Source organism: Corylus avellana, chromosome ca6 (genome assembly GCF_901000735.1).
Source record: "Corylus avellana chromosome ca6, CavTom2PMs-1.0".
In the NCBI taxonomy this organism is placed as follows: domain Eukaryota; kingdom Viridiplantae; phylum Streptophyta; class Magnoliopsida; order Fagales; family Betulaceae; genus Corylus; species Corylus avellana.
The window spans coordinates 7,728,926-7,743,706 of NC_081546.1; the positions used below are offsets into that span (position 1 = coordinate 7,728,926).

The window sequence follows — 14,781 nt, forward strand, 5'->3', positions numbered from 1 at the left end:
CTTGAGTTAATATGACATGTTTTTAAGTGGATAACGCTTTTTTTTTTTTTTTTAATAATTAAAATAAAATTCTCTTTAAAGTCAATACTGATAGGGAGTCTGCCGGGGACAGACCCCCTTAAAGCATTCCTAATGGAAGAGCCATATTTTTATTTAAAATGGCTCTTCAAAACTCACTTTTATCTAGTTTAGCTAAACTATTTTTAAGTGTCTACACATCCGATTAGCTATATTTCTAAAAAAAATGTGGGAAAAGATTTGGGAAAAAGATAAAACAGGAGAGAGAAACACTAAAAAATAAAATGGCTCCCTTAAAAAGTGCTGCTACATTTAACTTTTTTTTTAGTTATTTTAATCAAATATCTATTTTACATATATTTTTGGCTCATCTAATGTGTGAGGTTTTTTGAACATTTGAAAAGCTATTCTAGATAAAAGTAACATTTGGCTTATGGGGAATGCTCTTATAGGGTCTGCTGGGAATGCTGTTATATGTTATAACCTATAGCTGAGCTCTACTCCTTCCTGCCTTCAAACTTGCATATCAGTACCCTCACTCATCTCATTTGTACAACACGTACCAGAGAAACGCTATGGAGCAGTTCAAAGGCCAACCTCGCCTCCCCAAATTCGCCGTCCCGAAACGCTACGATATACGCCTCAAACCGGATCTCTCCGCCTGCAACTTCGCCGGCCTTGTCTCCATCGACCTTGACATCGTCGCCGGCACCAAGTTCATCGTCCTCAATGCCGCCGAACTCTCCGTCGCTAGCGACTCCGTATCCTTCACCCACCGAGGCTTCTCTAAGGTTTCCCCCTATCTGTCTAAACTTGATTTGGTTGCTGGAATTTATCGAAATTACAAAGAAAAAAGTGGATACTATATAGATATTGATTCACAGCCATTTTGCTTAATTCCCCACCTTTTTATGCGAGGCTGAATTTTCGTCTGAGGCGTCCAAACGCACTGCCGTTGATGCTTAATAATGAGTGAAATTTTGGGCAGGTGTACATGTTGAGGCCTTCAAACATTGATTTGGTTGAAAACGACGAGATTTTGGTTTTAGAGTTCGCTGAAACACTTCCGATTGGGATAGGAGTTCTGACGATCGGATTTGAAGGAACTTTGAACGACAAAATGAAGGGTTTCTACAGAAGGTATAATTTTTTAGTATTAAGTGTCATCTCTTACATGTTTTTTTTAAAAAAAATATATATATATTTTTAACAGTTATTTAATGTCATTCTACTAACATATGAACCCAAACATTGATTTTTGAAAAAATTCAAATATGTTAGGTTATACTTGGCACTTATTAGAGATGTCCACCGAACTAGTTGGAAGAAATTTGTGTCAAAAAAACGATTGAGAAAACTTAATGTACTACTTGGTTTGAACAATCTTTTGTGTTTTGCAAAAGTTGAGACACAATTTACCCTTTCTGAGATGTAATCAAATACTCTTAAAATGATTGAATTCTTATTTCCAATGGTGAATGATATAATCAATTAGAATTTTCAGTTAATATTGTGTGATGCAACGTTGATGACGTAGCTTCAGTCCAAGGACCTGGAATATACGATTTTCGAAGTCGCCATTTGCCACTTGTTTTACCTGGTTTTCGACAGCTATTAAATGGAGCTAAATTTCTTGTGTTTTCTGATAAGTGACAATTTTATCGGTTACTTCTATGTACGGAAGTTGTTGTTTTGCTTTCCAGTACATATGAGCATGATGGTGAGAAGAAGAACATGGCCGTTACGCAATTTGAACCAGCTGATGCTCGGCGATGCTTTCCGTGTTGGGATGAACCTGCTTGCAAGGTGTTTGCAATCTCTCTCTCTCTCTCTCTCTCGTTTAGCTGATTTACGATATTATACATCTTTTCATCTTTTGCTGAAATCATTTCTTAATTCCTAAATGCATGTTTGAGAAAACCCAGAAAAAAAAAAAAAAAATGAACTTTAATAATGCATGTTTGAGAAAATCCAGAAAAAAGAAAAAGAAAAAGGAAGTATCTGCTTCTCATGAAGATGTAATTGTGTTTTCAAATGAATGCAAGCAAAAGCTTATTTGGCCCTTCTTTTTTCTGGCATTGAGAGTTGCAGGCTACATTCAAAATTACAATATTGGATGTGCCATCTGAACTAGTAGCTCTTTCCAACATGCCTATTATTGAAGAAAAAGTTGATGGGCATCTAAAGACAGTTTCATATCAAGAATCGCCAATAATGTCCACATATTTGGTGGCAGTAGTTGTTGGTTTGTTTGATTATGTGGAAGATCATACATCTGATGGTAAAATCATACACTATGCCCATTGTTTCTTGTGGTGATACGACCCTTGTTCTTGACAGTGTAATCAATCCTACATCTCCATACAGGGGTCAAAGTTCGAGTATACTGTCAGGTTGGTAAGGCAAATCAAGGGAAATTTGCTCTGGGTGTTGCCGTCAGGACACTTGAATTATACAAAAAGTAAGTTTTACAGTCAATCACTGCCAAATTATTGATCACTAGTCACAGAATTACAATTCTTTTGCCTAACAGAACATCTAACTGGATACTGGATTGTGGTTACTAGTGATTCCTTAATTTGCAATATTTTAGTGTCTATCCTGCATTATCTGGAATTTGGATTGACCATGATAACTTCTACAGTTACTTTGCTATGCGTTACACTCTGCCCAAATTGGATATGGTTGCAATCCCTGATTTTGCTAATGGGGCCATGGAGAATTATGGTTTAGTCACATACCGTGAAACAGAATTGCTCTATGATGATCAGCATTCCGCGGCATCCAATAAACAGTGGGTAATGTGCACTTGTGAATAGTGCTCTTTTTGGTATAATTTAGTGGGGGTAATGTTATAAGGAGCTATTGTTCTAATAATAATCCCCCACAAATTGTTTAATCATTATTTTTGGCCACTGTAAAGGTTGTGATTGTCGTAGCCCATGAACTGGCACACCAGTGGTTTGGCAATCTTGTAACAATGGAATGGTGGACACATCTGTGGCTGAATGAGGGGTTTGCAACATGGGTATGTAGCATTGGTCACATGTCTATATATTATTATACCTAATTGCGCCACTTTATTCTAAAATTATATACTGATTATGGCATTTGCGCAGGTTTCTTATTTAGCAACTGATAGCTTGTTCCCAGAATGGAATATATGGACTCAGTTTCTTGATGAACTTACAGAGGGTCTTAAGCTGGATGGGCTTGCAGAGTCCCATCCCATTGAGGTAATTTTTCATGGGTTAGGTTTTTTTCCCTGTTATAATCTTCTTTGAGGAATTAGTGTTATTACTTGTTTGAGTTTATCCCAATTTAAGCTTACCTTTTCTAGGTGGAGATAAATCATGTTGCCGAGACCAATGAAATTTTTGATGCAATAAGTTACAGAAAAGGTGCATCTGTCATTCGGATGTTGCAAAGCTATCTCGGTGCTGAATGCTTTCAGGTTGGATGTTAGGTTTGTTACTTGTAATGTTTTTTGTACAAGTTGAGACTTTTCCTATGATTGAAGAAAACTATGTGTGTGGTTTTAACTTCCTTTTTCTCTGCATCAAATTTGTAAGAAATCTATCCTTTGTGAAAAGAATGGTTTGGTTGCTCAATACCATACCAAGCTGAGTATTACTGTATATATAAAGAACTGTTTACAAAACAATCTCCACATATCATGGAGTTTTAGTGGCAAATTTAAAAGGTATAACGATAACAAGATTACAAGGCTACAACTGGGGGTGTTGTTCAGCTCTTGAATCATTCTGGTTCTTTGACTGAGAGCCCTCATTTCAATAAACTTGATCTTTGGCAGAGGATTTGGAACTTGAAACTGTTGTTGCTGAATTTTGAACTGGAAGTAGTTGCTACTGTCACGGAAGCTGTTGTTGCTGTCCGAAGTTGATTAACAAAATTCACGTGAAATTTATGTCATAGAAAACCATCAAAAACTAATACTTCCAAACATTAAAAAAAAAATTGACAATATTTTTGTGTGTTCTGAAGAGGTTAGACAGGTTTCACTTATAAAATAGTTGGATGGTGATGTCGAATTATAGAAATATAGTTCATGAAAGAGGTTTAGGAGATATTGATTAGTGTGCTGGATGCTAGTAATTAATTATTTGATGAAGTAATCAATTCTACATATATAGAAAAAATTGTGATACTCATCTTGATAAGAAATTAGTAGAAGTATTTCTACTTGATAATGCTTTTTTGAGTTGAATACGATGGTTTTTTATTTGAATAATCGAGATCACCACTATGAATTCATATCATTAGGTAAGATAACATTAGTATTTGCGAACAAGGGATCAATTCTGTGGAGGACAGAGAGAAAGTATCTCATATTTGTCTTTGGATGGCTTGGTAAGGAAATATAAGGTCTGTGCAAAGCTGGACTTTGAGATCTGATAGTTATTGTGATAAGTAATTGATCTACGGATAATTATAAAAAGAAATTAAGAAGCGCAATATTTCCTCCTCATTTGAGAAATATATTTGATGTAACTGTCTGTCGGTTAATTTTTTCTAGCATTTCTAAATTTCTTTTTTTTCCTGGTTTTAATTGACTTTTTTGCTCTTTTTTTTTTTTTTTTTTTTTTTTTTTTTCTAATTCATTTATGCAATCAGAGGTCACTTGCTTCATATATCGAAAAGTATGCTTGCTCGAATGCAAAGACAGAAGATTTATGGGCTATCCTTGAGGAGGGATCTGGTGAGCCTGTGAAAAAACTAATGAATTTGTGGACAAAGCAAAAAGGATACCCAGTTGTCTCTGTCAAAGTCAAAGAAAACAAATTGGTGTTCGAACAGGTTTCTTGTGTTTTATCTCTTTCACCTATTATCTTGAACTAACATATCTTAACTCGAATGCATAGTTAGATGTTTCATTTTGTAGTGTTTCACTTAATAATATTTTGAGAACTTAATGAGATAAATATAATAATGGCAGTCGCAATTTTTGTCAAGTGGTTCCCATGCGGATGGACAATGGATTATCCCAATAACATTGTGCTGTGGCTCATATGATATGCACAAGAATTTTCTACTGCAAACAAAGTCTAAAACTCTTGATATCAAGGAATTCCTGGGTGATAAAACGGATGCCACATCTGCTTGGATAAAACTTAATGTGGATCAGACTGGTTTCTATAGGGTGAAATATGATGAGGACCTGGCAGCTAGACTTAGATATGCAATAGAGAACAAATTCTTATCTGCAACAGACAGATTTGGTAATTGAGATATTAGTACACATTCATACTTGCATTTTCCTATTGACGGCAAAAAAAGAGCAGTTAACAACGTCTTCCTTTAACAGGAATTCTGAATGATTCATTTGCACTTTGTATGGCTCGCCAGCAGTCTTTATGCACATTGCTTACCTTGATGGGTGCTTACAGGGAGGAACCTGAATATACCGTGCTGTCTGATTTGATTAGTGTAATTTTCACATCCTTATCTTGTCTAAGTTAATTTCAGTTATGATCTTAGGCCTAATCCTAGTCCCTCTATTTACAGATGAGTCATAAAGTTGCAACAATTGCAGCTGATGCGACCCCTGAGTTATTGGACTACGTTAAACAGTTTTTTATTAGCCTTTTCCAGTATTCTGCGGAGTAAGTAATCTTATAAATAAATAATGGAAACTCCTAGGTTGGTCTTTGTTTATAAGCCATTGGGTCTAGTCTATCTACTTTTCTTTTGCAATTAAATGATCTCCTTGATGTCAATTATATTCTACTTGATTTGGAAAGTCTTATTATTTCATGCAATTTAAGGTATTGAAGGTATGAAAAATAGTCAAAATACAACTACAGAGCACGAGATTGTCATCTCTTATATAATGAAAATAGTGATTACGATGCTCCTATGAATTATATATATTCTGAATTAAGTCAATTTTTTCTTTCTTAAATAGAGCTGCTAACGGCTAATAAATAGCAGATAGTGGTACTTTATCATTCTTCTATTTGTTTATATATATTCTGTCTGCTTTTCAGAAAGCTCGGATGGGAGCCTAAGCATGGGGAGAACCATCTAGATGCAATGTTGAGAGGAGAGATTTTGACTGCGCTTGCTGTGTTTGGACATGAACTGACACTAAATGAGGCAAATAGGCGTTTTCTTGAATTCTTGGATGACAGAAATACACCACTCCTCCCTCCTGACTTAAGAAAGGTTGGTAAAAGAAGCGTTGCTCAATTGCCAACATTTCTCCATTTACAATCCCTACTGAAATTTATAAAGAACTTTGGTTGCAGGCAGCTTATGTGGCTGTAATGCAAAGAGTCACCAGCTCAAACAGACTGGGTTATGAATCTCTTCTAAGAGTTTACCGGGAGACTGATTTGAGCGAGGAGAAAGCACGCGTTCTAAGTAACAACATATCATTATTTTAAATTGATGCAGAGCATCTGAGTATCTTTGGTATATTGGAATCATGCAGCTTTGTGTGGTTGTAGGTTCATTAGCATCTTCTCCTGATCCCAAGATAATTCTTGAAGCTCTTAACTTTTTGTTGTCTTTTGAGGTATCTGAATTTTATGACTGTGGAGGTCAAAACATTTTTATTGTAGTCTGATTGGGCTTGGGACACTGATGCTGGCTTTATTTCCCATTTGATCTAGGTTCGTAGCCAAGATGCTGTTTGTGGACTTCCTGTTAGTAGAGAAGGACGTGAAACAGCTTGGACGTGGCTGAAGGTAAGACTCAATTTAGCTAAGTAAAAAGCAAACATTTCATGCACAATTAAGCGAAATGGTCCGAGATCACTTATCTAGATTATAATAGCACACAATTTTGTGATTGAATTTGTAAATCACCGTAATTGAATTCACGGTTTGCATGCTATATATATATAGTGATTTACAAGAGCAAGAGATTACATAGAACTCCTAATTCCTATCCTATAATACATTGGATAACTATTCAAGAGTTTAGATAGAGTCCTAACTCCTATGATATTTATCCATTGGATAATTATCTCTAGAGTTTGGATAGACCTAAACTACTAGTAACCATAACACATTAGATAATTATCTCTAGAGTTTAGGTAAACCTAAACTACTAGTAATCGGATAGGAATGTGCTTCAACAGCCCCCCGCAAGCTTAACGGGGGAGAACACACGTTGAGCTTGGCACTGAGGGTTTGAAATCTCTTAGCTACAATCGGTTTAGTCATCACATCTGCAATTTGGTCCTTGCTAGATAAAAACAGAATCTGGATAGATTTATCTGCCACTCGGTCACGAACAAAGTGGAAGTCTATTTCCACGTGCTTGGTTCTTGCATGGAAAACCGGATTAACCGATAAGTATGTGGCTCCAATATTGTCACACCATAGTTTTGGTGGAGAAGAGAGAGTGATTCCTAAGTCTCGAATAAGGGCTTGTACCCATAGAACCTCTGCAGTGGCATTTGCTACAGCTTTGTACTCGGCTTCAGTGCTGGAACGAGATACGGTTGGCTGTTTCCGTGAACTCCATGAGATAAGATTAGCTCCAAGAAAAACACAATAGGCGCCTGTAGACTTGTGATCATCCGGGCAACCTGCCCAGTCAGCATCTGAGAATGCCTCTAGGTGAGAGGAAGAGGTGTGTTTGAGCAAGAGACCATGGGACACTGTGTGCTTGAGGTACCGTAGTATTCGTTTGACTGCCTGCCAATGTACAGTAGTTGGACGATGCATAAACTGACATACCCTGTTGACTGCGAAAGCCAAATCTGGTCGTGTTAATGATAGGTATTGGAGAGAACCTACAGTACTTCGGTAAAGTGAAGGATCATCCATAGCTTCGCCACTGAACGCCGAGAGGGAGCTAGAAGAAGACATCGGCGATGACACCGGTTTGGCTTCATCCATTTTTGTGCGTTTCAGCAAGTCAAGTATATATCTGCGTTGTGAGAGGAGCAGTCCACTGTCTAGATGCAAGACTTCAATCCCAAGAAAGAAACTTAGATCCCCAAGATCTTTTACAGCAAAGTCTACCCGAAGTAGTTGCAATAACTCGTCAATAGCAGCCTGATTTGAAGCAGTGATGATGATATCATCGACGTAAATGAGGATGTAGATGGTAGTGGCAGCCGACTTGAATGTGAAGAGAGAGGAATCTGCCTTCGATGCCGTGAACCCGATGTCAAGGAGTTTGTTGCTCAGCCGTGAAAACCAGGCCCTAGGAGCTTGCTTCAACCCATAAATTGCTTTGTCTGGCCGGCATATATGATTAGGAAAAGAGGAATGAGAGAAAACTGGTGGCTGGCACATATAAACCTCTTCGGCTAGGTGTCCATGTAAGAATGCATTCTGTATATCTATTTGTTTCATAGGCCAGCCAGCTAAATGTGTTGTGGATAGGACTGTTCGGATAGTAGTTGGCTTCACAACCGGACTATATGTTTCTCCAAAATCAATCCCGACTTGTTGGTGAAAGCCCTTTGCCACAAGACGAGCTTTATGTCTCTCAACCGTGCCATCAGCCTTTCTTTTAAGTTTGAATACCCCTTTGCAGCCTACAACGTTTTTGGCCTTGTGAGGTGGAACAAGAGTCCATGTCTGGTTGCGTAGAAGCGCATTGAACTCCTCTTGCATTGCCTTTCTCCATTCTGGAACTAGAACAGCCTTGGTGTAGCATGTGGGCTCATCTAGATTAGAGTCCAGCTCGGAATGTAAAGCATGAGGTATGGGGTACCGAATGCGACCATCCGTGAACTGTCGTGGCTGTGTGATGTTGTTTTGAGCACGTGTAACCATGTGATGTGTCCGTGGAACAGCAAGTGGAGGAGGAGAGTCCACAACTTCAATAGAATCTGCTGGAAAAGTAGATGTGCTACAAGGAGAAGAAGGCCGTACCAGGGAAGGTGTTATAGGTGACACAGGAGGAGGTGGAGGCTGACATAATGGGATTGGGTTGGAGGAGACAACAATCGGAATTTGAGCAGATCCGATAGATGAAGTGGAGACTTGAGAGGGATCTGAAGGTTGTTCCAAGAAAGGGAATGTAGACTCATGAAAGATAACATCCCTGAAAATATATATGCGGCCAGATTCATGGTGATAGCAGCGATAACCCTTGTGGTGAGTGCTATAGCCTAAGAACACACAAGGTTTGGAACGAAAGTCAAATTTATTGGAGTTGTAGGGTCGGAGGTGGGGAAAACATGCACATCCAAACACTTTTAAGAAGGTATAATCTGGCTGTTTGGAAAAGAGTTTTTCAAAAGGAGAAGCATAATTAAGAACCGGGGTAGGTAATCTATTTATGAGGTAACAAGAGGTTTGACATGCTGCATCCCAAAAGGACAGGACTTGGGTACTCCACTAGTAAGAAGGAGTGCGAGAGTGGTGTCAATGAGATAACGATGTTTTCTCTCAACGCATCCTTGTTGTTGGTGGGTATGGGGACATGAAAGAAGATGATTGATTCCAAGAGATTGAAAATAGGTGGTGAGTGAACGATATTCACCTCCCCAGTCGGTTTGAACATGCTTAATTTTAGTGTTAAGTAAATGTTCAACCATTTTTTGAAATTGTATAAATATAGTTTTGACATTAGATTTATTTTGAATGGGAAAGAGCCAAGTATAACAAGAGAAAGAATCAATAAAAGACACATAATATTTATTGCCAGAAAGTGAAACAACTGGGGATGGTCCCCAAACATCTGAGTAAATTAAATCTAGAGGATTACAAACATCCAAACTAGAGGAACTAAAAGGTAATTGATGGCCCTTGGTAACTGGGCATGCTGAGCAGAAAACTTGAGCTTTATTGGACTGAATTGGAAGACTAAATTTGGATAGAATGCTCCGGACGACACGAAAAGCTGGATGTCCTAGGCACTTATGCCAGTGATTAACCGAGGTCTTCTCACCAACCATGACGCGTTTTATTGGAGGAGATGCAGAAGACGTGTGGAGCTGGTAGAGGCCATTGTTAAGTGGGCCGTGATGTAGAGGAATCTTTGTGCGGGAGTCCTTTATAACAAAGTGGTCATAATGGAATTCAAAGAAAACACAATTGTCTTTAGCAAATTGGCTGGCAGAGAGTAAATTTTTGCATATATCGGGAACTAACAAAAGTTGTTTGAGAAGGAATTGACGACTTGGGACAGAAAAAGTAGCAGACCCTATATGAGTTATAGACAAACCTGATCCATTGCCGATACAGATTTGATCAGAGCCAGAGTATTCCTCGGATGCAATATTCAGATTTCCCATATCATTGGTGAGGTGATGGGTTGCACCGGTGTCTGGGTACCATTCCTCATCCGAGAACAGTGATGGAGAGGAGTAATAAGCTTGAGGAGATGATGAAGAAGCTTGCTGGAAATTCTGATCAAACCTGGAATAACACCTAGGAGCTGTGTGCCCATGTTTTCCACATATCTGACAGATGTGGCGTGGGGCAGCATTGCTGTTGTTGGAGTAGAAAGATCCCCGAGCATGGTTTGGAGAGAAGGTTCCACGACCTCGAGAGCCACCACGACCTCTAGAGTAGGATCCACGGCCACGGAACCCACGGCCACGATTGAAATAGCCACGAGCAGTAAAGTGAGCTGCTGGTTGTGAGGCATCAATGAATGAGAGTTCTTGTTCCAGCCGAGCTTCATGTGCCAATAGATGGCCATAGACTTCTTCAAGAGACATGGGATCAACCCGTGTGGTGACTGAGGTCACAAAGGTATGATAATCGGGGCCCAAGCCAGCAAGTAGGAAGGAGAGGCTTTCAAAATCGTTGAGTGGCTGTCCAGCAGCAGCCAATGTGTCACTCATGTACTTGATTTTCTGAAAATATTCTGTGATGGTGGAGTTACCTTTCTTGGCAGTGGCTAATTGAAAGTGGATTTGCATCACCCTAGCACGTGATTGGGAAGCAAACATGGAGACTAAAGTTGTCCATAAATCATAGGCCGTTGCACACCCCACGGCATGTACTACATAGGCGTCCGAGAGGGTGGAGATGAGTATACTAAGGATCATCTGATCCCTCTGAGTCCATGTGAGGAACTCAGGATTGGGAACGGTGTCTGGAGCACCTTCTTCTTTGCTCGTATTGGAAATCATCTTTGGTGGAGGAAGAGAGGATCCATCCACAAAGCAATAGGCATCCTGCCCTTTAAGATAGGCCAAGATCTGAGTACGCCATGCCATGAAGTTGTCTTTGGCCAGTCGAATATGAAGTGAATGATTCATATTTGGAATTGTGAAGGCCACAGCTTGGTGGTTGTTGGCTGACTGATTTGTGGTGAGATTGGTTGAGCGTGGTGATTCCGAAGAAGAAGATGAAGATGAAGCGGAAGAAATGAGAGCAAGAGACGTTAGTCTATGAGGGGCTCTGATACCATATAATAGCACACAATTTTGTGATTGAATTTGTAAATCACCGTAATTGAATTCACGGTTTGCATGCTATATATATATAGTGATTTACAAGAGCAAGAGATTACATAGAACTCCTAATTCCTATCCTATAATACATTGGATAACTATTCAAGAGTTTAGATAGAGTCCTAACCCCTATGATATTTATCCATTGGATAATTATCTCTAGAGTTTGGATAGACCTAAACTACTAGTAACCAGAACACATTAGATAATTATCTCTAGAGTTTAGGTAAACCTAAACTACTAGTAATCGGATAGGAATGTGCTTCAACATAGATACACGGGACATGGCACTCACCTTCTTTCCTGAAAGATAAACTGGCATCATGGTGCATCTCATGTATTTTGTAGCATGTACGTTAATCTGGTAGAGAAAAGTGGGTTTTACACAAAGGTAACATGTGGACCTTAGACATTTTCCACGACTCCCAAGAAGACAAGTTTTGGAAGAGTTGTTATGAACCTCGAGTATTTGTGAAATATCATATGATTGATCGAAATCAGATAACTGAGTTCCTGAGAAGATGAAGTTCAACTAGAATATCGTATGCTTAAGGTGAATGACTAGAATCACGTTGTTAACTTTCCGTCTTCTCAGACGGAATTAATTAATAGATTGTTTGAATTGCAAAATTTTGTAACTTTATGAGGGTACATTACAAATTTTTAAACATTGGGGTTTAAATTGAAAAATTGGTGAAACTTTGGAGGGTAAAGTGTATTTTTTCCTGTATTTATAACATGAAGGGAAGAGAAACTTGTTTTTTGATTTTCTGTGGCACTGAGCCCCTATTAGTCTATTCTTATGTTCATCATAACTACAATCTCCACAGGGTTGGTTTTAAGAAACCACTCAGGGATGGGCAACAAACCACTTTGTTATCTAATGCCTTAGTTTTTTCTTCTTATATATGATTAAAATACAGGATAACTGGGAGCATATTTTCAAAACCTGGGGTTTCGGAAATCTAATAACTCATTTTGTCAGTGCAATTGTCTCGCCGGTTTGTCTCTCTCTCCCTCACTCTTTCTTCTTCTGTTCTTTATTTTTTATTTTTTTGGGTTTGATGATGATTAGAATTTTATAGATCAAACAAATGAACACCTATTACAAAATCCTTCTTTGTGTTGTTGGTTCTACAAGTATCAATTTTCGTCTTTTGTATCATAAAATGTTGTGCCTGAATTTTAATTCACATGCAATTAGTTGGTCATTGTTGATGCTTATGGTTTTTTCCTTTTCATCCCTCCCCACAGTTTACTTCATTTGAGAAGGCCAGGGAAATAGAGGAGTTTTTTGCAAGCCGTACTGAGCCGTCAATGGCTAGAACCTTGAGGCAGAGCATGGAGCGGGTTTCCGTTAATGCAAATTGGGTTTTAAGTGTTCAGAAAGAGGAACATCTTGCCAACACCGTGAAGGAATTGGCACAGAGGAACTAGTAGGAGACACTTGTTTGGCCATTATTCTCAAGAAAAAAACAACCAAATCAAATTTCACAGCTTAAAATCTGTCAGAACATGGGAGAGGACATGCAAACATTAGTCTATTGAGAATATATCTTATGGAGTTTGATGTTTCTAATTATGGCTTTTGCCTTTATTTTTCTAGGTTTTATTTTTCTTGCATGGATGATGGTTGATGGATGATGGATGAAACTTGAATGGTTTGTTCTTATCTTGTTCTTTCTCATTATTATTTTTTTTTTCCTTTTTCATGCAAGTTTAAGTCGCATATTTGGTGTAAACCCAAAACTAACCAAGAGGAGTGGCTCATCTCCGATTTGGAGCCCATTCATTTCAGTCTAGAATAGGTATTTGGGCTGAGTAGTTGAAGCCCATTTGCTATTATCAGGTTAATTGAGAGTTACGCTCATTCAAGTAATACTTAGATTCCCTAACCTTTTCTTGTTGGCTTAGAAAAAAGAATGATAGTTCCACCGATTTCAGAGTTTTTTTTTTTTAAAAAAAAAAGCAAATATGGAAAATGTTACAAAGGGGGTTGTTCTCATTCTTTATCCAAAAGAAAGAGATAATGAGAGGCCAGTCAAAAATGCTTTCGAACGCAAGGTTAGAAGCAGTCTATTTAATTACACATTGTGCACAATAAAATGCACTGCAATTAAAGCAAATAACAAACGAAATAGAAAAGACAAATCCAATCTTGAGAGGCTAGCAACGTAGCATGAACTTCACTAGAGATAATAGAATACGAGAAACCCGTGGTGACATTGTTGATAATTTTATCATTAGAGAATTTAAGAACCACAACAACAACTGAGACTTTGAGAGACATTTCTTAACCACAACAGCAAAACACAGAGGCGAAATTAGCACTGAAACATATTGAATTTGAGCACTAAAACAAAACAACAACAAGAAAACTAAAAAAATACACAAAAACTGCAACATCGTTGGAAGGCGGCGAGGAAGCGGTTGGGTGTGAGCCACACGCCAGCAATGGACGCCGGGATGCAGTCTTCATGCGTTGGCGCGTGTGAACACGCTTTAGCGCATGGTGGCCGGATGAAGGCGGTTAGAGGCATCTTGTAGCTACAAGACCTAAGAGTTTGATGGGGTGGCGCGTGCAGGGTTGGGGCTTCTTGAATTGAACAGATTTGGTTTTGAAAAAAAATCTAATCTCAAAATTTAAAGAAGGGGGAGGATTTGAGGTTGTAAATGGCTGGAGGAGGTAGTGAACAGACGGTTCATGGTAGAGGAGGAGACGACAAAGTTATTGAACATAAATAAAACGTCAAGGGCGTTGGATAGGGTCTCCAAAGAAGTAGATAGGGCCTCCAAATAGGTGGTTTGAACATCATAAGAGGCGAGAAAGGGAAGGAGGAAGAAGAAAAAATGGGAGTAGGGGGGGAAGGGAGAGGAGGAGGGAACCAAAATTCCCTCCTCCCATGGCTGTTGGTGAACTCAGTTTTTCTTTAGAGTTGTTACTTTGTTAGCTGAAATGTTAAGTAGTAGGGTTAAATACTAAAAACCTCCTTAAGGTTTGAATTCTTTATTTTTTGCCCCATAAGTTTTCATTTTTATCATAAAAGGTATCTGTAGTTTTCATAAAGACGGAGTTGGTACCTACGTTAAAATTTCATTCAAAACTTAACGGAATGCCACGTCAGCACCAATCAAATTGCGCCACATGTCCTATAATTATTATTTTTTTTTTTTAAAAAAAAAGGACTAAAAATATTAAAAAGTTGTATTTTTTTCAAAAAAAAAAATTAAAAATTAAAAATTTACGGCCACCGTCTTGGCCATTTGGGGGGTGGCTGGCCACCCCTTTTGGCCATGGGGGTGGCCGGGCCCAGGGGGTGGCCGAAACCACCCCCAGTGGGTTTGGGGGTGGTTTCTGCCACCCCCTG

General features: G+C 38.7%; 1 protein-coding gene across 4 annotated transcripts; it reads left to right on the forward strand.

Annotated features, from left to right (window-relative positions):
• The first annotated feature begins 519 nt into the window (after positions 1–519).
• LOC132184632 (aminopeptidase M1-like) lies at positions 520–13,087 on the forward strand. Of its 4 annotated transcripts, XM_059598337.1 has the most exons (19): positions 520–809; positions 1,007–1,158; positions 1,722–1,824; positions 2,110–2,299; positions 2,386–2,479; positions 2,663–2,816; positions 2,942–3,046; positions 3,138–3,254; positions 3,359–3,472; positions 4,654–4,836; positions 4,976–5,258; positions 5,345–5,466; positions 5,545–5,642; positions 6,027–6,204; positions 6,288–6,402; positions 6,489–6,556; positions 6,654–6,728; positions 12,337–12,414; positions 12,668–13,087. In XM_059598337.1, the coding sequence occupies exons 1-19, from the start codon at positions 594–596 to the stop codon at positions 12,848–12,850; spliced, it is 2,628 nt and encodes an 875-aa protein (XP_059454320.1). In that variant the 5' UTR covers positions 520–593; the 3' UTR covers positions 12,851–13,087. The 4 variants fall into 4 exon arrangements, with proteins under 4 accessions (XP_059454320.1, XP_059454321.1, XP_059454322.1 ...); XM_059598338.1 differs by lacking the exon at positions 12,337–12,414; XM_059598339.1 differs by lacking the exon at positions 4,976–5,258 and having other exon boundaries at positions 5,386–5,466.
• Positions 13,088–14,781: the final 1,694 nt, after the last annotated feature.